The sequence below is a fragment of the Triturus cristatus genome, chromosome 9 (assembly GCF_964204655.1).
Source record: "Triturus cristatus chromosome 9, aTriCri1.1, whole genome shotgun sequence".
NCBI classification, from domain to species: Eukaryota; Metazoa; Chordata; class Amphibia; order Caudata; family Salamandridae; genus Triturus; species Triturus cristatus.
Genome location: NC_140592.1, coordinates 329,321,147 through 329,345,343, shown reverse-complemented (window position 1 = coordinate 329,345,343; position 24,197 = coordinate 329,321,147). Strand labels below are relative to the sequence as shown.

At 48.3% G+C, this 24,197-nt stretch overlaps 1 protein-coding gene across 5 annotated transcripts in view; it reads left to right on the top strand.

The window, feature by feature from the left end:
* The window catches only part of LOC146797866 (RNA-binding protein 6-like), a 1,129,330-nt gene that overhangs the window by 990,042 nt on the left and 115,091 nt on the right, over nucleotides 1–24,197 (top strand). For all 5 annotated transcript variants that reach the window (XM_085625068.1, XM_085625070.1, XM_085625069.1 and 2 more), the window contains one exon: nucleotides 736–894. In XM_085625068.1, coding sequence (XP_085481194.1) covers nucleotides 736–894 — 159 coding nt within the window. The remainder of the gene's footprint in view (nucleotides 1–735; nucleotides 895–24,197) is intronic.

Here is a 24,197-nt window from a genome sequence, read left to right as displayed (position 1 = left end):
GGCGCATCCCCGACTTCGCATCGCAAGTCCTCGTTGACGGATTCCTCAACGTCGATGCGACAGGAACTCTCCTCGTCGCATCTCGGAACCAACGCATCACTCCGGCTGCACAACACATCTGCAATGCCGATCCATGCAACGCTCTCCAAACCAAGATTGAAGGTACTGTGTTCAGTGGGCCTCACTTGGTCACTGTAGCCGTGCACGATCCATTGCAGTCGTGGTCAGCTTGTGACTTTGTCCCGGTCGAGATATCCACAGTTGGTGCTGTACGCCTTTTGGTGCTATTTTCAATAAAAACTTTACATTTGAATACCTCCAGTTCTACTGATTTGGATTTGTGTTGTTTTGGTCTTGTTTTATTTATTAAACTCAACTGTATTTTTCTAGCCTGGAATGGACTCTTTTTGTGTGGTGTTCTCACTGTTTTACTGTTTGAAGTGTTTCGCAGACATTTTACACATTGCCTCTAAGTTAAGCCTGACTGCTCTGTCCCAAGCTACCAGGGAGTGCACACAGGTTAATTTGGGGTTTGTTTCTGCCTTACCCTGACAAGCATTGTGGTTGCTGCTTGACCAGGGCTCACACCCTAGTCGATCAACAACCCAATTTCTTCTGTTCAGTGTAATCAAATGCATTCAATTGGTGTGTTTTGGTCGTCTATAGGTTAATATATTTTGCTTTCCTAATTGGGACAATTCAGTATGATAAAAATGTTAACTCCATACATTGCAGGATGATTCTGAGGATGAGGCTCCTACTGCTGAAGATCCCTTTAAGAAACCATTATTACCAGTGTTTAAGAAGAAGGAGGCCTCCCCACCACCCCCTGCACCTTCACAAGCACCGCTTTCTCCTCCTCTTCCTCCTCCTCCTCCCCCTCCTCCTCCTGCGGTAAGCTCTTGTCTATACATTTACTTTGTTTGCTGAATTAGTGTAAAGTCATGTTGCACAGTTTAGTGACCGTGTCATCCCGTTTCTTTATTATTGCCATGTGTCATCACTCTGTGAATGTTTTCCTTATATTTTGCTTATTAATTATTTTAATATCCCCTTCTCTTCCTTGTCAACTGTTCATTCTAGTTTAATTGAATTAGTCTAATATTGCCTCTACAGAAAAATCTACCAGATTGCTAAGAAAAGAGTCTTGGCTAGCTTGCTTTGAGTAGGCCATGTTTTCAATAAAATACTTCCGATTCATATAGCAGAGTGACAGTACAGTGGCCGTTTCGACACAGAAATGGATAACATGGTCTGCTTCAATTCCATGTGCTTATATATATGGATAGTGCAAAGTATTGTTGCAAACTAATAGTAAGCCGTAACATTAACCTGGTGCAGCTGGACCACCCATTGTTTAATTTAAACCAGTATTAAAGGTAATAGAATGTTCTGCAGCTTTGGGCTATTCATAGGTTCACATGATTGAATTATTCCTCAAACCCGAGGCTTTGAATCTTCTGTGGTATTGCTTAAAAAATGCAGTGTGCACAAACTCTCTTTATTATTGTCCCTTAAGCACCTCATTCTGTGATCCAGACTCTGGCAATTGACAAGGAGAGGTGCAGATTTCGACACCCCTGAAGTACTCACAGCTTAGATTTTCTACTGTTTGTCAGGTGTAAGGTAATCTTGTATGCAGTGCTGGCAGAACACTTACTGAAATGTTCACTCTTTATCCTGGGATTGTTGGCTGTAACCTGTTTCCTTAGCCCTACTTTCAGAAGTAGGAAGTACATCTTTTCTTTTTTCTTGTCTGTGGGAAGATTGAGCCCAAAGAAAAGAAGACTTCTAGTCACTAATAACCCACTCCCTCATGCCACGCAGTTCCTCTTCATTGGCAGTGCTACACAGAGGTTAATTTGTAAAAGAAGATTAAGTTACACGGCACAAGATATTTTACAGGAGTAATCTGCAGCTCCCCCGACTCAACTCCTGCCAATGCTACAAATACCAGTGCCACCATTACGTAATATTGATCACACTCAAACATGTGGAACATTTTGAACTATCTGGCACCTCAAACTGTAGGGACGGTATGGAAGTGCTCATTTTATCAAGTACATTATATAATTAAACACTCCACTGATGTGATCTCCTTAAAAATCGACACGCAACAACATTGTGTGTTACAATCTCTTTAAGTGCTGGTGTTTAGAAATAAATTCTGTTGCTGAGCACCAGTAAACTCTGGTGCACATTAAGCTCTGGTGCTACATGGGGGGGGGTAAAGATATTTTTTGCATACAATCCCCATATGAAATTGCCTCCTGCTCAAGCACAAACCGAAACGATCATTGTCAAAGCCAATAGGTCTGGTGTTGGTCTCTACCCTTTCGACTATGTCAGTGCTTGTTGTGTTATACATATAATTTTAATAAAAGTAACAGGTCTTTGCTTATGCCAGACCTATAAATGCCTATATGAAAAAAGAGGGGGGACCAGGAGCTTGTTATGGTCCAGTGTCTGTGCTCCGTGTATCGTCTATGTCAATCAAGAAAGGAGACACTGTTCCAAAGAAGTAGAGGAAAGGAAACCGAGCCATTCCAGACAGGAGGACGGTAGGGGTAGGTTCGGAAGAGGCCACACCAGAGTAAAACTCCCAAGAAGGTGTGAACGCTCGTCCCCTAGTCTATGGAGCAACTTACTCTTTAAACTTAGTTATATATCCAGGAGCGACCTTAAATCTGACAGAACAGAGACCAGGGCCATTTTGACCTTGCAAGCCCGGATATACACTGTGGGTATTACTCCCCAGATCACATTCATGCACACTTCACTTTGTAGTTGGTCCTGAGGAAGCGCCACGGATCCGGTTGGACCGCTGGGGCTCGAAACATGTCGACGACATTGACCAGACTGTAGTTACCTATTGGGACATTAAGCCAACCCAACCTACGGGTTTTTTAGCCTGTCAAGGGTGCCATTCCCACTTTTCTATTAAATAATACCCTTTGAGCAACCCTTAGACAATTTTAATATATCACGTTACACACACTCCTTCACCACTATTAGTTTTAGGACCCAAATCACACACCCGCATGCACCAGACGGCGTTTTCTCTAAAAAGATCTACGCTAAAGTGACCCTTCGGGGGACCCGTAGGGCATTGCAGCGCCGGCCCGACGAGGAGCAAAACGCCCGATGATGAAGCATGACACCTCCCAGGGTGTGTGAGGGCAACAAGAGAAAAGCTCTGCTTCCCCTCCCAACCCTTGGGTCTCATATAGCCTAAGACCTATAAATGCAACATCTGCATGCATTTTGCAGGCAAGACAGTCAGGAATTTCAAGACTTTACTCACTCACCTCCCTCCAAGAAATGGAAATTAGGTATTGTGTATACACTGGATGTAAAGGCAAAAACATTGTAGGATTATAGTGTCTTCGGTGAAAATATTGGAAAGGCTATTCTGTCGCTAAAATGGAGGAGGATAAGGATGGCAAAAATATCCAAGCCTTCTTTAATGGGGAGGAAGCAGGCAGAGCTTGTACACAAATTGAGCACACACTTCCTCCTTGGAGGGTAAACAAATGAGGAAGACGACCCACCCTTTTGCCGTAGACAAATCAGTGCCCCTCTTATTTTGCAAGCTTCGGCAGACATCATAGATTGTTTTCATATAAGGACACTGTAAAATGTTCCATAAACCCTCTATCGTTTGTGCTGCTACCTCCTTAACCAGACAAGGGACAGCCTTAGCTGCTGCAGTCAGTCCTACTAACTGCCCCACAGGTTTCAATATGATACAACATTTGTCGTCTCCACCATCTCAAGAAGAGGATTAAGAAGAGTATAAAGTTGAAGACGGCAAATCTGACTTCGATAGCCAGGTGGAAAACCCACCAACTCCTCTGGATTAAGCCAATGAATGGGATGCATATCTTGTATACGATGATGCTCTGAGGACGCATCAATCAGGAGCTCCAAGTCTGATGATTTAGGAAGATTTCATAGTTTGATCAGGTTGGTGAGATTAGTATATCCTGATGACCAGAGTATATTGTTTGGGGTCAAGGACAACACATTTTCATATTTACTTTGTCCAGAAAGCAAGTAGGCCAGTTTAATGAACCATAGTATATTTGTAGGAAAGAAGTTTATGAAGCGACTAAAGAAAGATGTGGATGCCAATATATAAGTTGTATATATAATCAATTAATGTAAACCTAAACAAGGTTTTGCAGTGTGAATCCTTTTCTGGATTCACATGCTGTGCATTATTCCACCATCTAGTGGTTGGGTCCGGAATATTCTTTGTTTTGTTTGTATTTTTTGTTGTTTTGTTTTTGGGCGTCGTCGACCACCATTTGGTGCCAGGTACGTCCCCTGTGTGATGTCAGACGGCCTCCTGGAGGTTGTTGTGCGTGGTATCCATCTTCAGATTCTTTTTTCCACTGTTGGGTCTGGAAGCAAGACGGTACGCTCCGAAGTTTTCAGGAAAATCGCTGAAAAAGAGTTGAGATTTCGAGTACAAATCCAGCATCAACATCGCAACCGGAGAGCATAACTTCACTCCGAGAACGACACCTTTAAGACTGAAGACATAAAGGTTGACAAATGCTGAGGTAGGGGCCATGGAAAATACCCCTTTCAAATTATGCGCCGAGTGCCACCAAAAATTCGCACAACGCAACCCACACGACGTGTGCAACCTCTGCCTAGCCAAGGACCATAAGGAAAAAGGACTGCGAGGCCTGCGCGGTGTTCCTGACGAAAACCCTCAGGACGCGCCAAAAGCAGAGAGCGGCCCACTGCGCAACAATGTCCCAAGCACCGAAAAAGTCTTCCATGAAGGACCTAGGCCTTTCCAGTGATGAAGAGTACCATGGAGTTCCAGCATAATCGACGCATGAGGGATCGGACATCGAAATTCTAGAGGGAGACTCTGAAAAGACCCACGCCCACAAAAAGATGGCAAAGGAGTCATAGAAATAGACAGATAAGGTTAAGACACCATACAAATCCGTCGGAATCGACGGGCCACGATAATAAGCCGCAGCCCAATGCCGAAGAAAAGGGCGATCGACGGCCAGCTACGATCCAAGTAACCCCACGGAACCCTACCAGGGGACGTCGAACAGGGAAAATCACTCAAGGCGCAGAAAACAAGGGTCGAACACGAACCCCCGAAGGGGACTGAGACACCCTCGAATCCAGAGGCAAGCGCGAGCAAGAAAAGAAAATCTCCTTTCTCCGACACCGAGAAAGCCCTTGAGGTCAAGAAGAAAATGAACTGGCTCGAAGCCGAAATGGCTATGCTCTTCCAGAAAAAGATAGAGTTTGACGCTTCACACAAGGAATTCCATATTCCTAAGATCCTCGTTGCCGACGCGGACAATGCCGACGCCAAAGGAGCGTAAACGCCAAAGGGGAAGAAGAGGAGATCATTGAATCACGTCCAACCCCCGAACCACGTGATGAAGACCTCGAAGAATACATTGACGCACCCGAAAAGGAGGAAAACTCTGAATCTTTTGAGTTTAAATGGAATGACCTCGCCACAGAAAGTTCAGAGGAGGAGATATGCTGTTATTCCTCGAAGCTTCACCACTAGATGACATAGCCTTCTACAACGGCCTAGTAAAGAGAGCAGCAGACACTTTTGGAGTGGCCCTCGAAGAAGAAAAAGGGGACACATGCTTCCTCTTAGAAACACTACCCCCAGCCAACAAGGGGACACAATACCTACCAATGCTACCAAGCATCTTGGACCACGGTAAGGAAGCCTTTAAGGAACCAGCCTCACGCAAGGGGGTAACACCAAGGGTCAAAAAGAAGTACAAACCCTCTTCCAAGGACCCAACATTATATACAAACACAGTACCCGACTCCTTTATTGTCACCACAGCCAGGAGAAGAGCAAATGCACTCTTTAACAGTGGACCACCTCCAGAGAAGGAGAGCAAACGGATGGATATGGTAGGCAGAAAGATGGAAAAGGAGGCAGCGACTCAATGGCGTATCGCAAACTCTAATTCCCTGCTCAACAGGTACGAGCACCAACAATGGGATGTCATGGAGGAGCTCATCAACAGGCTCCCGAAGAAGACAAGAAGGGGGCTAAATCTATTGTCCAACAAGGCAAAAACATCGCAAACACATGCCTCAAATCGGCACTCGACGCATCAGACACTGCCAGCAGACAGATGTGCACAGGCACCACACTTAGAAGGCATTCCTGGCTCAGAATATCAGGTTTTAAACAGAAGGTTCAAACCTCCATCATTAACAGACCATTTACAGGAGAGACACCATTTGGGAAAGAGGTGGATGAATCTCTCGAACACATTAAAAATGACAACAAACCTGCAAGAGCCATGGCAGCCCTGCAACAAAGAGGTACCTTCAAAAGGAGAGGGTTTAACAGAAGAAAATCCACAGGAAGAGGAACCTTTGTTCAAGGACAGCAAATTACACATCAGCAACAGGACCAAAGTAATATTCAACAAACAAACGAGCAAGCAGGATACCAAGGTTGGCAACAACAACCAAAGCAGTCCTTTCGAGGCAGAGACAGAGGCCACCTTTCTGGAGGAAGAGGAAATGGCTCTGTGAGAAAGTGGTTCTGTATATACTGTTCCTTAATAGGTACAGGGTGTACAGAGTCCACAGTCCCCAAGGGTTTGACAGAGGCTAAAGTTAGATATAACCTTACTCTCTAAAGTGGTAACTTGGTCGAGCAGTAAGGCAGTATCAGAGGACAGTGTAAAGCATTTGTTGTACACACTCAGTCAGCAAATGGTCTCACACACTCAATAACTGAACTCTAGGCCAATGGTTTATATATAAAAATATATGCTTGTTTTATTTTAGAACCAACACTTGGATTTAAAATATACTTTCTCAGAATGAGATGTTTCATATAAATACTTTTGCAATATGCAATTGACTTTTGTAAACATTTACAAGTGGTTGCAATAGGCAACTCTATTTTAAACACAACAATGCATTGAGCTCAATGGAAATTTCAAGTTATTTGCAACAGATTACTTTTTGGATTACTTTTGGAATTCCAAGACTGGATCCTAGATTCAGTCCTGGGTCAGTACTCAGAATCAAGTGATGAAAGTCGACTTAATTACTGTAATGATTTTTAAACAATATTTAGCTATTTTAAAAGTTGACACTTAGAAAATATTTCTAAGAAAACAGTCAATGATTCCCTATGGAAAAAAATTCAAAAACATGTAAGTAATTACGTTTTCAGATATTATACGATTTTTAAAGAATATTTAAAGATTGCAGAAATTGACACTTAGAAGAAATTTCACAGAAAAACAGTCAATGATTTCCTATGGAAGAAAATTGGGTTACGGGTAAGTACAGTTGTAAGTGTTTTTCAGAGTCAGTGCTGGGCACCAAGATCGAGCACTGGGAGCTCACCTCAGAACAGGTGAGTAATTTCGTTTTCGTTACTCGGCTGATTTTGGTGAATATTTTAAGATTTGAAAAGTCCACACTTCAATTTCAGGAAAAAGCCAGTCAATGTTACCCTAATGAGGAAAATAGAGTTATCGGTTTAAGGGTAAGTACTCGACTGGCAGAGTTGAGGTGCTGGGCATAGACTCAGGGGTCCCCCAGGGTCAGGTAGGTACAGTTGGTTCACCCTCAGCGACTCTAGGGCGGCCAGGTGCAGACAGAGTTAGGCCCAATGTTATCCTATGAGGGATAGGGGGGGGCCTTGGTTGGTGGCTGCTGACTGTCAAGCCACGCGGCTGTGGGAGCTGGGCTCCTGGTCACTTACTCAGGGCAAGTGGGGAAGTAGGTAGGTGTAGAGGTTTCACTTCCAGGGCCACTCGGGCGGCTGGGTGAAATGTAAATGTAGTGCATATATAGCGCTCCGCACACCCCCGAAAGGGTCTCTCAGGCGCTGTGCACATACCGCTGTGGAACCCTTCCTGGCCTTTCCCAGTGAAGTGCCCACTGCTGGGCACCACCCAAGGTGAAGCCAGGCATCCTAGCGCTTTTGGGGCCGTTGTGGAGATTAAGCAAGCTATTGCCCAGAGTTGCAGAGTGGGACCCATGATTAGAATAGGCACGAGGCGAGAATTAACGGGTCCGGGGAAATTGAGCCCAAGACCCGCCGGGGCGGGAATTGAACCCTGGTCCGGGCCAGACCTCTGCATCAGGGTCTGCCGCTCTAACCATTGAGCCACACTTCTCCACACCGGTGCTTTTGAGCCTTCGGGCGCTCAATTGATTTCAATGGGAAATCTCTGGTTTGGAAAAAGACTGCAAGCTCGGGGATGAGGATTCTTCAGGTGCCACCACCACTTCGAGAGGTAAGTTGGGTAGTTGGAGGATAGGTAGGTACCCCGGGATTGGGCACAGGGGGCCGCGGGGCGCTGCATGCAGGGGTGCCTTTTGGTGTCGGGAAATCTTACCCTCTGTTGATCGCGGTTGGGGGGGGCACCTTGTTCTGAGGCTGCAGGCTCCTTCAGGATGCTCGAGGGAGGTCCTTGGGTGCCGGACTCGGGGTCACAGTCGCCGTGGGGTCGTCCTCGTGGTCTTTGTCCACTCCGGCGCTGGCCAGGCTTGGCTGGTGCAGGGTGTGCTGGGTTCGCGGTTCCAGGCTGCTGCCAGGGATTAGAAGTAGGTTTTGAGTAGAGCCTCTACTCATGGGAGTCCCAGGGGCTTAGAGCCAAAAGGTAGCCAGGTCCTCCGGGGTTTGTGAGGTTGCTGGCCACAAGAGATGCCGGGTTGGAGCAGGAGCAGGTTCGAGGGTCGACAGGCCGGTAGGGCTGGGGCCAAAGCAGTTGGTGTCTTCCTCTTCTTAGCAGCTGCAGGGCAGGTCTTCTTTCTTCTTGCTCTTCTTTGTAGTTTTGAATCTGGAATCTGGGGAAGGAAGATTCAGGGGTCCCCTAAATACTAGATTTAGGGGCGTTACAGGTAGGTGAAGGGCAGGGACTGATGGGTCCCTGTCCTGGGGTGGGTACACCCCCTATCCTTCCTCTCTCCTGTGGTAGGGGGGCAGTAGCCTAGTCCTGATAGGATAGGGCTCCCCATCTTCAAGATGGCGAGAGCCCGGAGATGTGCTTTACCTCGCCTCCCCCACCTGAGGGGTGGGGTTGGCAGGCTGACACATCCCCTGTCCTTATTTGGGGTTTCTGGCCAAAGCTTCCTGCCAGAGTGGGGGGTTGCAGTGGCCTGGGGAAGCTCACAGAGACGGCATGCCTTTGAAGCTTCCCCCTGCCCATCCTGGGGGAGGAGATTTAGCACCTCGCCCAGGATGTGCATTGTTGCAGGCCCAGGAGAGCAGGGGCTCTCCTACCCAGGGGTCCAGCAACATGTCTGCTGTGTGGCAGCCTAGGCAGCCTCAGAGCAGACGTGGATTGTAGGTTAGGTTTAAGGGGGCACCTCTAAGATGCCCTCTGGGGTGCTTGGTACATTAAATCCCACCCTGGCATCAGTGTGGGTTTAATGTGCTGAGAAGTTTGATACCAAACTTCTCAGTCTTCAGTGTTGCCGTTATGGTGCTGTGGAGTTTGTGTTTGACGAGCTCTCAGTACCATGTACTCTTAAATGGCAGCACTGCACTTACAGTGCCCAGGAATGGACCTGGGTACTGTAGGGGCACAGGGCTCATGCGCCTGTGCCCACACCACTGGCATAGGGCACCCAGCTATAGGGGTGGCTGATGTATGCCAGGGCAGTGTGTGTTGTGGGCATGGCACACAGGGATGTGTGCCATGTCGACTCTCTGTTTTGTCTTGTATCCAGACACTCAGCCTGCAAGAGCAGTGTGTGTGTGTTAGGGTACAGGGCCTCTAAGGGTGGCACAATGGGTGCTGCAGCCCTTAGAGGCCTTCCCTGGTCACAAGGCCCTGGGTACCTAGGGTCCCATTTACCAGGGGCTGACATGTGGCCAGGGTTTGCCAATTTGGGTTTTGGCTGTTAGGCAGTTTTTAGGGAAGGAACACAGGCCCTGGGCACCTGATTGGCAGGAGCCCAGGGCACAACAAGGAAAAGTTCATCAGCTATTAGGCAAAAAAGAGGGGGGGTTACTGCAACGGAAACCCACTTTCTTACACAAGTACCCCCCAGCCCAAAGGCCAGGAGACTTCTGCCAATGCTGGGAGAGTCTACCTAGCCTTTCAGGCGAGGAAGAGTTGGGGAAGTGGTTTGAAAGTTGCAGGCCTACTCTGCCTTATATCCTTCTGTCCAGGCCAGTCCCTTTGGGGAGCTGGCCTGTCTTATCAGTTTCAGGACCTAACTCCCAAGGCTCCTCTCCTTGTCTTTTAGTGTCCTTGTCCCATCTTTTCATTTTGGGTTTAGAGGTGCATACCTCTGTAATTTCTAACTTAGCCAGGGCTAGGCCCAGCTTACCCACAGAGGTTACCCACAGCTTGAGCAACCCCACCATGACCAATAAGGTCAGGGGGCCTGACTTGCTATTTGGCAGAGGGTTAGGCCACCATGCCAAGGATAGGGCTGCCATGAAGGCTAACACCCAGCAGAGGCTGCTGACAGCTGTCAGTGCCCAGAACCACACCTTTAGCTCCTGACTGGTAAGTGAGGGAGCTATCTTATAGGTCTCCTTGGGTCTTGGCTGTTGGTCTGTTTGAGGATGGGGGGGTCACTACTCTTTGTAGGGAACACCCCTTCTCCACCCTTTGTTCTGCCATCTGAGGAGCCACTAACTCAGGCTGGACAGTTGCCTGACTAGTCAGGTCTTGTTGTTGGTTAGGGGGGGCTGTACCAGTGCCATTATTTTTTTTTGTTAAATCTTTTTATTGAACAAGTAAAAAGGTCATGTCGTACATTCTAACATTTCCTTCGGCAAGGTACATTGTCTGTCCCAGGTTATAGCAATTGTTCTTAAATTTAACTCTGTCTATTGTGGTGTCACAGTTCTTGAACTGCAGAGCATTCATTGTTCATCTAGGGAGGGGGCATATGGGGGCTCACATATATTCCCCCGGTACACATTCCATTTAGTCCAGAGCTGTATCCATTTTCGGGGACAGCCACGGGCCACATACACCGTTTTCTCCCTTGCCATACACCAGTCCATGTCCTTTTTCCAGGTGTTAATCATTGGTGGCATTGTCGCTCCCCAGTGTATAGCTATATTCCGCTTAGCGACCATCTGCCCCAGCGACCAGTGCCATTGTTGGAGTTTTCCCTCACTGGTATAGAATCTCCCTGGCTCTCTGGAACTGTGGCTAACAGTGGCCCACCTTTCCTACCCTGTTTCTTCTCACTCTTTTGGGACTCAGCTGCACTGACTGCAGGTTGAGCCCCCACAGGTTCTTTGGGCGAGGCCTGGCATTGGGCCAGCACCTCTCTTTGGCTCAGTTCCACATCTAAGTGATCATTTCCCAAGAGACAATCAAGGGGGAGGTTTTTACTGACTATCACTTTCCTCCATCTAAGGGACCCAGCTGTGGCTAGGGGCACTATAGCCACAGGCCTAACAGTGACTCCCCCTGGGACAGTCCTTACCCTTCTTGTTTCCCCTGGGACATACTGGTGTGGGAATACCAACCTGCCATGTACCACAGTGTGACTGGCACCGGTATCTCTCAGGGCAGTGGCTGGGATTCCATTCACCAGTAGGTGGTGGAAGTGTCTACTCCCCTCTGGGATCTCCAGCTTGCTTCTTGGGCCCATTCCCCAGTTGAAAGCTAGGAGGACTTCCTCATCTGAGGACCCTCCCTCCCAAGCTACACTGACAACCCCTCGGGCTACACTAGTCACCCCTGAAGCTGTACTAGGGATCTTGTTTTTAGGACAGCTAGAGTCCTGGGTGTGGTGTCCAGACTTCTGACAGTTGAAACACCATATTCTGTTGGGATCCCAACTCTTACCTTGGTACCCTGGTTTAGTTTGTGAGGTGTCTTTGGGCCCACCCTCCTGGTCAGGTTTTTGGGTGGCTACCTGGGACTCCTTACTTTTATCCACAAGGGGTTCACTCTCTTTCTTCTGGGGAGGCTTTGGGACCCCTTTGTTTCGGTCACTCCCAGTGGACGTCCTAGTCACCCTAGTCTTGACCCAGTGGTCTGCCTTTTTTCCCAATTCTTGGAGAGAAATTAGACCTAGGTCTACCAAATGCTGATGCAACTTTTCATTTGTGCAGTTACTTAATATATGTTCCTTCATGAATAAATTGTACAATCCAGTAAAATCCTGCACACCATGTCCAGCTAACCAACCATCCAGTGTCTTTACTGAGAAGTCTACAAAGTCAATCCAGGACTAAGTCTGGGTTTTGTGAGCCCCCCTGAATCTAATTCTATACTCTTCAGTAGTGAATCCAGATCCCTCAATCAGAGCCTTCCTCGTGGGGTCATAGCATCCTGCCTCTGGCCCAGAGAGGGTCAGAAGACTGTCTCTGCAGTTACCAGAGAACAGTTCCCACAGGAGTGCCCCCCCAGAGAGGTTTCTTCACTCTTCTTATTTCACAAGCCCTCTCAAAGGCTGTGAACCATTTGGTGATGTCATCACCTTCCTCAAATTTGGGGACAATCCCTTTGGGGATTTTAGGTTCAGAAGTTTCCTCCCTATCCTTGTTTTTATTATTGCTGCCACCATTGATGGGTGCTAAACCCATCTCTCTCCTTTCTTTTTCTTGAGCCAAGAACCTGGACTCTAGCTCTACTCTTTTGGCCAGCCTTGCTAAAAGGCTGTCCTCTTCACTGGTGGTTCCCCCAGTGATCTCTCTGGTACCAGAGTCACCTGTGTGATCTCTAGGTCCCCAGATGCTAATTCTTGGATTGAAGGGTATGGGTGCCTTCTCCTCCCTAGGGAATAGTATGGGGGGGGGGGGTTATTATCCACCTCCTCTTCTTCCCCTTCCTCATCTGACTGGCCATAACCATGTTCAGATGGGTGGTCCTTAGCATACTCAGCCAAGAGCTCCTGGAGCCCTAGTTTGGTTGGATGCAGGCCCATTGGTATATTTTTGAGTTTGCATAGGGACCTCAATTCCTTGAAAGACAAGTGTAAGTAAGGTGTGAGGTCGAGCTCCTCCACCAGGTCCATGTTATTATTGTCACTAACATCTGGGTTTGTTTGAGTCATTCTAACCTGACAGTTCTAATCCTCTACCCTGACTATAGTGACTTTTATTTTTCTAAAATTCTAATGGGACTTAAGCAAGGCCCTAGCAAGACTTTTAGTAATTTTGGAAAAGACCAATCAGAATTCTAAAGGCAATTTTAAGAGTTCTGTCGTGTGATGAGATGGTAACCAAGTAGTCCAACAAATGCAAGTTTGTATCCCACCGCTGATCCACCAATGTGAGAAAGTGGCTCTGTATATACTGTTCCCAAATAGGTACAGGGTGTACAGAGTCCACAGTCCCCAGAGGCTTGGCAGAGGCTAAAGTTAGATATAACCTTACTTTTTAAAGTGGTAGCTTGGTCGAGCAGTAAGGCAGTATCAGAGGACAATGTAAAGCATTTGTTGTACACACTCAGTCAGCAAATGGTCTCACACACTCAATAACTGAACTCTAGGCCAATGGTTTATATAAAAAAAAATATATGCTTGTTTTATTTTAGAACCAACAATTGGAATTAAAATATACTTTCTCAGAATGAGATGCTTTATATAAATACTTTTGCAATATGCAATTGACTTTTGTAAACAGTTACAAGTGGTTGCAATAGGCAACACTATTTTAAACACAATAATGCATTGAGTTCAATGGAACTTTCATGTTATTTGCCACAGATTACTTTTAGGATTACTTTTGGAATTCCAGGACTGGATCCTAGATTCAGTCCTGGGTCAGTACATTGAATCAAGTGATAAAAGTCGACTTAATTACTGTGATGATTTTTAGACAATATTTTGCTACTTTAAAAGTTGACAGAAAATATTTCATAGAAAACAGTCAATGATTCCCTATGGCAGAAAATTCAAGTTACTGGTATAGTATGTTCTCGTTACTTTTGTAATCCAGTACTGGGTACCTAGACTCAATACTGGGACCTTTATCCAAAACAGGTAAGTAATTACGTTTTCAGATATTACACGATTTATAAAGAATATTTAAAGATTGCAGAAATTGAGACTTAGAAGAAATTTCACAGGAAAACAGTCAATGATTTCCTATGGCAGACAATTGGGTTACTGGTAAGTACAGTTGTAAGTATTTTTCAGAGTCAGTGCTGGGCACCAAGATCCAGCACTGGGAGCTCACCTAAGAGCAGGTGAGTATTTTCGTTTTCGTTACTCGGCTAATTTTTGGTGAATATTTTAAGATTTGAAAAGTCCACACATAGAAGAAATTTCAGGAAAAAGCCAGTCAATGTTACCCTATGAAGAAAATAGAGTTATCGGTTTAAAGGTAAGAACTCGACTGGCAGAGTTGAGGTTCTGGGCATAGACTCAGGGGCCCCCAGGGTCAGGTAGGTACAGATGGTTCACCCTCAGCCACTCTAGGGAGGCCGGGTGCAGAGAGAGTTAGGCCCAATGTTATCCTATGAGGGATAGGGGGGCCTTGGTTGGTGGCTGCTGACTAGCAAGCCATGCGGCTGTGGGAGCTGGGCTCCTGGTCACTTACTCAGGGCAAGTGGGGAAGTAGGTAGGTGTAGAGGTTGCACTGCCAGGCCACTCGGGTGGCTGGGTGCAGAGTGCTTTTGAGCCTTCGGGGGGCTCAATTGGTTTCAATGGGAAATCTCCGGTTTAGAAAAAGACTGCAAGCTCGGGGACGAGGATACTTCAGTTGCCACCACCACTTCGAGAGGTAAGTTGGGTAGTTGGAGGATAGGTAGGTACCCCGGGATTGGGCACAGGGGGCCGCGGGGCGCTGCGTGCAGGGGTGCCTTTTGGTGTCGGGAAATCTTACACTCTGTTGATCGCGGTATGGGGGGCACCTTGTTCTGAGGCTGCAGCCTTCTTCAGGAGTGTCGAGGGAGGTCCTTGGGTGCCGGACTCGGGGTCACAGTCGCTGTGGGGTCGTCCTCGTGGTCTTTGTTCACTCTGGCACTGGCCAGGCTTGGCTGGTGCAGTGTGCTGGGTTCGCGGTTCCGGGCTGCTGCCAGGGATTAGAAGTAGGTTTTGAGTAGAGCCTCTACTCATGGGAGTCCCAGGGTCTTAGAGCCAAAGGGTAGCCAGGTCCTCCGGGGTTTGTGAGGTTGCTGGCCACAAGAGATGCCGAGTTGGAGCAGGAGCAGGTTCGAGGGTCGACAGGCCGGTAGGGCTGGGCCAAAGCAGTTGGTGTCTTCCTCTTCTTAGCAGCTGCAGGGCAGGTCTCCTTTCTTCTTGCTCTTCTTTGTATTTTTGGAATCTGGGGAAGGAAGGTTCAGGGTGCCCCTAAATACTAGATTTAGGGGCGTTACAGGTAGGTGAAGGGCAGGGGCCAATGGGTCCCTGTCCTGGGGTGGGTACACCCCCTATCCTGCCTCTCTCCTGTGGGAGGGGGGCAGGAGCCTAGTCCTGATTGGGCAGGGCTTCCCATCTTCAAGATGGCGAGAGCCCGGAGATGTGCTTCACCTCGCCTCCCCCACCTGAGGGGGGGGGTTGGCAGGCTGGCACATCCCCTGTCCTTATTTGGGGTTTCCGGCCGAGCTTCCCGCCAGAGTGGGGGGTTGCAGTGGCCTGGGGAAGCTCACAGAGTCGGCATGCCTTTGAAGCTTCCCCATCCTGGGGGAGGAGATTTAGCACCTCACCCAGGATGTGCATTGTTGCAGACCCAGGAGAGCAGGGGCTCTCATACCCAGGGGCCCAGCAACATGTCTGCTGTGTGGCAGCCTAGGCAGCCTCAGAACAGACGTGGATTGTAGGTTTAGGTTTCAGGGGGCCTCTCTAAGATGCCCTCTGTGGTGCTTGGTACATTAAATCCCACACTGGCATCAGTGTGGATTTAATGTGCTGAGCAGTTTGATACCAAACTTCTCAGTCTTCAGTGCTGCCATTATGGTGCTGTGGAGTTCGTGTTTGACAAGCTCCCAGCACCATATACTCTTAGATGGCAGCACTGCACTTACAGGACCCAGGAATGGACCTGGGTACTGTAGGGGCACACGGCTCCTGCCTCTGTGCCCACACCACTGGCATAGGGCACCCAGCTGGAGGGGTGGCTGATGTATGCCAGGACAGTGTAGGTTGTGGGCATGGCACACAGGGATGTGTGCCATGTCGACTCTGTTTTGTCTTGTATCCAGACACTCAGCCTGCAAGAGCAGTGTGTGTGTGTTAGGGTACAGGGCCTCTAAGGGTGGCACAATGAGTGCTGCAGCACTTAGAGGCCTTCCCTGGTCACAAGGCCCTGGGTACCTAGGGTACCATTTACCAGGGGCTGACATGTGGCCAGGGTTTGCCAATTTGGGTTTTGGCTGTTAGGCAGTTTTTAGGGAAGGAACAAGGAAAAGTGCATCAGCTATTAGGCAATAAAGGAGGGGTTACAGCAACAGAAACCCACTTTCTTACATGCAGCCTTTCTAATCTACACAGTCCTGAGTTTACTGTGGCCATGGCAGACAAACGCGGCCCCCCTTTAAAACCAGCAGACTGGTTTTTGTTCCTGACAACACAGCAGGAAAAGGGGCACTGGAAGAAAGAAAGCGCAAAACAGCATTTCGCACCACGACAAATTGGAGCTGCAGGACAAGCTGAGCAGAGAGAACCCTCTTATCAGATCTGCCCCAGGTATGAGGTTCTTCAGTCAGCCAGGCACCTGTTTGATGCTCTTGACGACATGACCTAGGCCACCATGACTGCAACCTGATCACATGATGTGCTCATCATCTCGGGAGCCACATTTCTGTCATCAGTGAGTTCTTTTCCTAGTTGAGGTATCCTCTATTACGCAGGGCATAGGACTCGGAGGCAGGTAAATACATTTGTTTCTGGAGTCCTGAACCCTAGGCCCGCCCAAGCTCACTTCTAAACCAATAGATTTTGGGCTGGCTCAGGCAATAATATATTCACAACTACTGGATGTGGGGAGGAAAACAAAGTCTGGAGAGCCAATGTAATTTTGAGCTCTCAGTTTAGATCATCTTTGAGATATTTTAAGCACCTGAAGCAGGTCATTCTGTAATTCCTGCTGCATCCTGTGGAATCGGGTTTCTGGATGCTTGAATCGGGAGGCGGGAGACTAGCCTTCAAATTGGTAGTCTCACGCATGAATCGGGAGAGTTAGCATGTCTGCAGGTGTGTAAAATCGAGGGAGGGCGAGATCTTATCCTCCCTGCAACAGCAGCTAGAAGGACATTAGTAAAAATAGTCCTTACAGACTGTAAATAAAAGATATATCGTATGAGGACACATGTAAAAGGTCCAGTCCTGATGGGAGGTTACAAAAGACAGCGAGGTTACAAAAGACAGCGAGGTACTAAGGCGGGACTAATAAGCCTATTAACACATCAAAAGCCAGCACTTATAAAGGACAGGCACTGCATCCAATTGAAAAGATGGGTGGAGAGTAGGCGAAGCTTCAAGTCATACCTGTAGAGAGCCATCCGGGCTCTCACCGACAATGTTGCACTCTCACACGCATTCATACACCCCTCGGGGCGGGTTCGTCCCGAGGGTATAAATAAAGGAGGCGGAAGACCGCTCGGGGTCTTCCAGCCACGAGAAGCGAAGGGTGGTCCTGTGTCAATTATTATATGTTAAATACCCTAACTGCGACACTGGCCCCGCCGCGCTACATTGGCGACGAGGCCCTTATGCGTGCCTTCCAGTCCCTTGTGACTCCCTCCGGAGAGTGCGCGGAGCCCACCCGCGATGCTCACTCTCCTGCTGCCCACCTGTTCGCTTCCTGGAGCTCGCGGATCCCACCCGCACCGCTCCGCTCGGGCCACCTGGACTGCGCGCCGCTCCCGCCTTCTGTTCCCTGTGCCTCTCCTACGTCAGCGCTGCGCCCGCCCACGCGTCTCCCTCAGCAACGGGAGCGCATTCAGCTGGCGGCGCTTCCGCGCGCGGTGAGGGGTAAGTGGAGTGGCCCCGCGCTGCAGCATTCTCACCGGGTGGTGTCCCCGCTCCTGCTGGCTCCTGATCCACCTCGGCCGGTGTGCTGTGAGGACCTCACCAGGGCTGCCCTCTCTGCTGCCTGAAAAAAAAAAAAGTAAGAATAAAGGAAGGAGAAAAGGGACTTAAGGAGGAGAAAAAGGGGGAGAAGGTCATCCCAGGAACACAAACGTGGGCCCGGTGTCAACAAGCATTGGCAGCATCCAAGTGACACGTCCAGACACACAAGCACTGGACAACCACTCCGCGCAACACTCATATTGGCCCATCTCGAACACACTTAGTTAGCCTTCATCCACAGGGCTAATCGGGGGCCGCAGGCATCGCCTACAGGACTACGCCACGTGGGCATCCTCGACCAGGCGTAAGGACAGAGCACACGCCCCAGAGCTACACGCTAACGCACAAGCCGCGCTCTTGCACCGGCGCGCCCCTGCCTGGCCGCGATGAGCACCGCACCTGCCGCCGGCGCGGCTGCCCAGCAAGGTGAAGGGCGCAACCCAGTCGCTGGTACCAACCCACCACCACCAGTGGTCACCCACACCGCAGTCGCACCGTTACCCCCGTTCAGCGAGGCTTCGGATCCCGCCACTGCTGCGCCAAGATGGAAGGCTTGGGTAGGTCGGCTGAATCATTATTTCAAAGGGACACGTGAAACAGATGGAACAGTAAAACGATCACTCCTTATCTACTATGGAGGAGCAGAGATCTAAGACCTGTTCGAAACGCTCCCCGATACAGGGAATGAGGACGACTACGATGCGGCGGTTGCCGCGCTCAACAGACACTTCGACCCACAGCTCAACCCCGATTTCGAAAAATTCAAGTTCCGGAGGGCGTGGCAGACCGACACCGAATCGGTCGACATGTTCTATGCGCGGCTACGCCGGTTGGCGAGCACGTGCCCATTCACAGACCAGAGGGAGGAAATCCGGGACCAGATCATCTTAGGCTGCCGCTCAAAGCTCCTGCGAAAGCTAGTCCTCCGACAGCCCGGAATCTCACTGGACGAGATCCTGGTGCTAGCCCGCTCCCATGAACTATCGGACGCCCGGGCAGAAGAGATGGAAGCGACCTTACACACTCCGGTTGCCACGGGGTCGGTGCCTAGGGCCCCGCACATCAAAGAAGAAATGGTGGAGGCCATCCAGAGGCATCCCGCAGCGCCTCGCCAGGCATCCAAACCACCACCAGGTGGGTCGTGTGGGTACTGTGGCGAAGATCACCCGGCAACAGCCATCTGCGGAGCGAAAGGAAAAACATGCTCCCTCTGTGGAAGGCTAAACCACTATGCTAGAGTGTGCCACGGCGGGCGGTTCCGGCAACCATCATCAAGACCCAGGTTTGAGCCACAGCAGGTTCGCCAGATCTCTCTCGCTGACCCGCCGGAGCCCTGTGCCCCTACAGTACCCAGGTCCATTCCTGGGCACTGTAAGTGCAGTGCTGCCATTTAAGAGTACATGGTGCTGAGAGCTCGTCAAACACGAACTCCACAGCACCATAATGGCAACACTGAAGACTGAGGAGTTTGGTATCAAACTTCTCAGCACATTAAACCCACACTGATGCCAGTGTGGGATTTAATGTACCAAGCACCCTAGAGGGCATCTTAGAGATGCCCCCTAAAATCTAACCTACAATCCACGTCTGTTCTGAGGCTGCCTAGGCTGCCACACAGCAGACATGTTGCTTGACCCCTGGGTAGGAGAGCCCCTGCTCTCCTGGGCCTGCAACAATGCACATCCTGGGCGAGGTGCTAAATCTCCTCCCCCAGGATGGGCAGGGGGAAGCTTCAAAGGCATGCCGCCTCTGTGAGCTTCCCCAGGCCACTGCAACGCCCCACTCTGGCAGGAAGCTTGGCCGGAAACCCCAAATATGGACAGGGGATGTGCCAGCCTGCCAACCCCACCCCTCGGGTGGGGGAGGCGAGGTGAAGCACATCTCCGGGCTCTCGCCATCTTGAAGATGGGAAGCCCTACCCTATCAGGACTAGGCTACTGCCCCCCTTCCCACAGGAGAGAGGCAGGATAGGGGGTGTACCCACCCCAGAAAAGGGACCCATTGGTCCCTGCCCTTCACCTACCTGTAATGCCCCTAAATCTAGTATCTACTTCCAATCCCTGGCAGCAGCCCGGAACCGCGAACCCAGCACACTCTGCACAAGCCTGGCCTGTGCCGGAGTGAACAAAGACCACGAGGACGACCCCACGGCTCCTGTGACCCCGAGTCCGGCACCCAAGGACCTCCCTCGACACTCCTGAAGAGGCCTGCAGCCTCAGAACAAGGGGCCCCCCCAACCGCGATCAACAGAGGGTAAAAAGGCACCAAAAGGCACCCCGGCGCCCCGCGGCCCCCTGTGCCCAATCCCAGGGTACCTACCTATCCTCCAACTACCCAACTTACCTCTCGAAGTGGTGGTGGCACCTGAAGAATCCTCGTCCCCGAGCTTGCAGTCTTTTTCTAAACCAGAGATTTCCCATTGAAATCAATTGAGCGCCCGAAGGCTCAAAAGCACCCTGCACCCAGCCGCCCGAGTGGCCCTGGCAGTGCAACCTCTACACCTATCTACTTCCCCACTTGCCCTGAGTAAGTGACCAGGAGCCCAGCTCCCTTAGCCGCGTGGCCTGCTAGTCAGCAGCCACCAACCAAGGCCACCCTACCTCTCATAGGATAACATTGAGCCTAACTCTCTCTGCACCCGGTCGCCCTTGTGCCGCTGGGGGTGAACTAACTGTACCTACCTGACCCTGGGAGACACCTGAGTCTATGCCCAGAACCTTAACTCTGCCAGTCGAGTACTTGTCTTTAAACCGATAACTCAATTTTCTCCATAGGGTAACATTGACTGGCTTTTCAAAACTTAAAATATTCACCAAAAATCAGTTGAGTAACGAAAACGAAAATACTCACCTGCTCTTAGGTGAGCTCCCAGTGCTGGATCTTGGTGCCCAGCACTGACTCTGAAAACTACTTACAACTGTACTTACCAGTAACCCAATTTTCTTCCATAGAAAAGCATTGATTGTTTTTCTGTGAAATTTCTTCTGTCAATTTCTGCAATCTTTAAATATTATTTAAAAATCGTATAATATCTGAAAACATAATTACTTACCTGTTTTGGCTAAAGGTCCCAGTACTGAGTCTAGGCACCCAGTACTGGATCACAAAAGTAACGAGAACATACTATACCTGTAACTTGAATTTTCTGCCATAGGGAATCATTGACTGTTTTCTATGAAATATTTTCTAAGTGTCAACTTTTAAAATAGCAAAATATTGTCTAAAAATCATCACAATAATTAAGTCAACTTTTATCACTTGATTCCAAGTACTGACCCAGGACTGAATCTAGGATCCAGTCCTGGAATCTTAAAAGTAATCCTTAAAAGTAATCTGTGGCAAATAACCTGAAACTTCCATTGAACTCAATGCATTATTGTGTTTAAAATAGTGTTGCCTATTGCAACCACTTGTACCTGTTTACAAAAGTCAATTGCATATTGCAAAAGTATTTATATAAAGCATCTCGTTCTGAGAAAGTATATTTTAAATCCAATTGTTGGTTCTAAAATAAAACAAGCATATATTTTTTATATATAAACCATTGGCCTAGAGTTCAGTTATTGAGTGTGTGAGACCATTTGCTGACTGAGTGTGTACAACAAATGCTTTACATTGTCCTCTGATACTGCCTTACTGCTCGACCAAGCTACCACTTTAGAGAGTAAGGTTATATCTTACTTTAGCCTCTGCCAAGCCTCTGGGGACTGTGGACTCTGTACACCCTGTACCTATTTGGGAACAGTATATACAGAGCCACTTTCTCACACACAGTCAACCTTGAGAGGTCTGGAAAGGAGATACAAAAAAATAGATGTGTAATGTCCGCTTGCTGAATCAGACAATCTGTTTCTCGGTCTAGCAACCGCTGATAGGAAGCAACATAGACTAGGCACTACAGACTAATATGCTAGGCATCCCATGGATCAAGTATATAAAAAACACTTTTCATGACCTAGGAGTACGCAGTGTCTTTGAGAATATTAGCGAGATTGGCTTACGCATGAAGGCCTTGGTAAAGGACACATACAATGCCTATAGAGATAAAATGAGACTTGAGACAGTTCTAGACATCGTGATTGTCCACTCATATATCCCTTTGTCAACCTGCGAAGGCATGGAGCCCTATCTATGATGGATAAAGGCACCATAATTAAGATTTTATTTAAACTGCCTTTGAATAAATAAGATTCACTTCCTGGTGGTTTTCCTCTTTACTGGGTCGTGGTTTACTTCACTACCTTACTGCCCATGCGATAGTGTCCAAACAGTCCACTAAGCACTTTGTTATTCTGCACATTATATTCTGCTTTTAGAACCTGTTTTTTATGCCCAATTTTAGCTAGGAAAGGTTTTGCAGCATGAATCCTTTTCTTGATTCACATGCTGTGCATTATTCCGCCTTCTAGTGGTTGGTTCCGGAATTGTCTGTTATTTATTTATTTATTTTCTTTGGGGCGTCGTCGACTACCATTTGGTGATAGGTCCATCCCTTGTGTGATGTCAGGCGGCACCGCAGAAGTTCCTGTGCGTGGTAGCCATCTTCAGATTCGTTTTTCCACCATTGGGTCTGGATTATAAGAGACAATGGTCCCTGAAAACAAAGAAGTATAACCAGCAATAATCAATATAGCCACAATAGGTACTATATTATAGCCTATGTCCAGCCGGACAAGGCAGCTTTAATAAGCAAAATGTTTTTCAATGATCAAACAAGATGTAAGCAAAGCATTGGTGGGACACAAGCCTGTATCCTATGGCTTACATATCAAGAGGACATGAGTTTGTGAAAAAACACACACAGGCAATTGAAGCGATGTTTCTATGACAAGAATAGCAGATAGTGAAACATCCTAGTCACCTTCACGACATTTTATACACATAAGTAGTCATAGTGTAAGGTGAACAACATAGTCGACGACGTTTCGATCCTTACTGGGGGGGTGTTAGGATCATCATCAGGACTGATTAGTATAATTGCCTATAAAAATGCCTCATGCTGTCCTTGAATACAGCAAGGAAGATGTGTCAGCTTAGTTGATAAAACTAAGCGACTGTTAGAACACGGAATCGGTCTAGGTCCGCTGGAGTAATACTTAACGCGGTAGTGAAAAATCACGATGTGAAGATGTAGTCACGTTCCGGGGGAGTCGGCAAGGCAACGTCTCGGTCAATGCCGGAAGAGTTGTGGTGCCACTACCGCGTTAAGTATTACTCCCGCGGACCTAGACCGATTCCGTGTTCTAACAGTCGCTTAGTTTTATCAACTAAGCTGACACATCTTCCTTGCTGTATTCAAGGACAGCATGAGGCATTTTTATAGGCAATTATACTAATCAGTCCTGATGCTGATCCTAACACCCCCCCAGTAAGGATCGAAACGTCGTCGACTATGTTGTTCACCTTACACTATGACTACTTATGTGTATAAAATGTCGTGAAGGTGACTAGGATGTTTCACTATCTGCTATTCTTGTCATAGAAACATCGCTTCAATTGCCTGTGTGTGTTTTTTCAAAAACTCATGTCCTCTTGATATGTAAGCCATAGGATACAGGCTTGTGTCCCACCAATGCTTTGCTTACATCTTGTTTGATCATTGAAAAACATTTTGCTTATTAAAGCTGCCTTGTCCGGCTGGACATAGGCTATAATATAGTACCTATTGTGGCTATATTGATTATTGCTGGTTATACTTCTTTGTTTTCAGGGACCATTGTCTCTTATAATACGTAACTTCCCAAGGTCCCTGTCCAATTGCTTTGGGTGCCCTTGTCCTCTTGTTACTACCATTGGGTCTGGAAGCAAAGGGAGACGCTCTGAAGTTTTAGACGGAATCCATGAAAGAATCAAGGAACTCAAGTAAAAGAACCATCGGTCACCGACTAAGAAAACACCGGAGAAGTTGAGAGACCTCTGGACACCTTTCCCTGTTGTGACACCGACAGAGCAACTACACAGATGGATCAAAAGAGGAGGAGGTAGGGACCAAAGTGGCACCACAAGTTTGCACAATATGATCCTCACAACGTTTTGGAACTTCTGTCTGCCGAGCGATCACAAAGATAAAGACTGCGAGGCGTGTGTGGTGTTCGTGTCAAAGACACTCAAGGTACGTCGAAAGCAGAGGGAGGACCATTACACAGCCATGCTCCAAAGCCAGAAACAACCAAAGCTGAGGGACTTGGGCCTCTCAAGCAACAAGGACG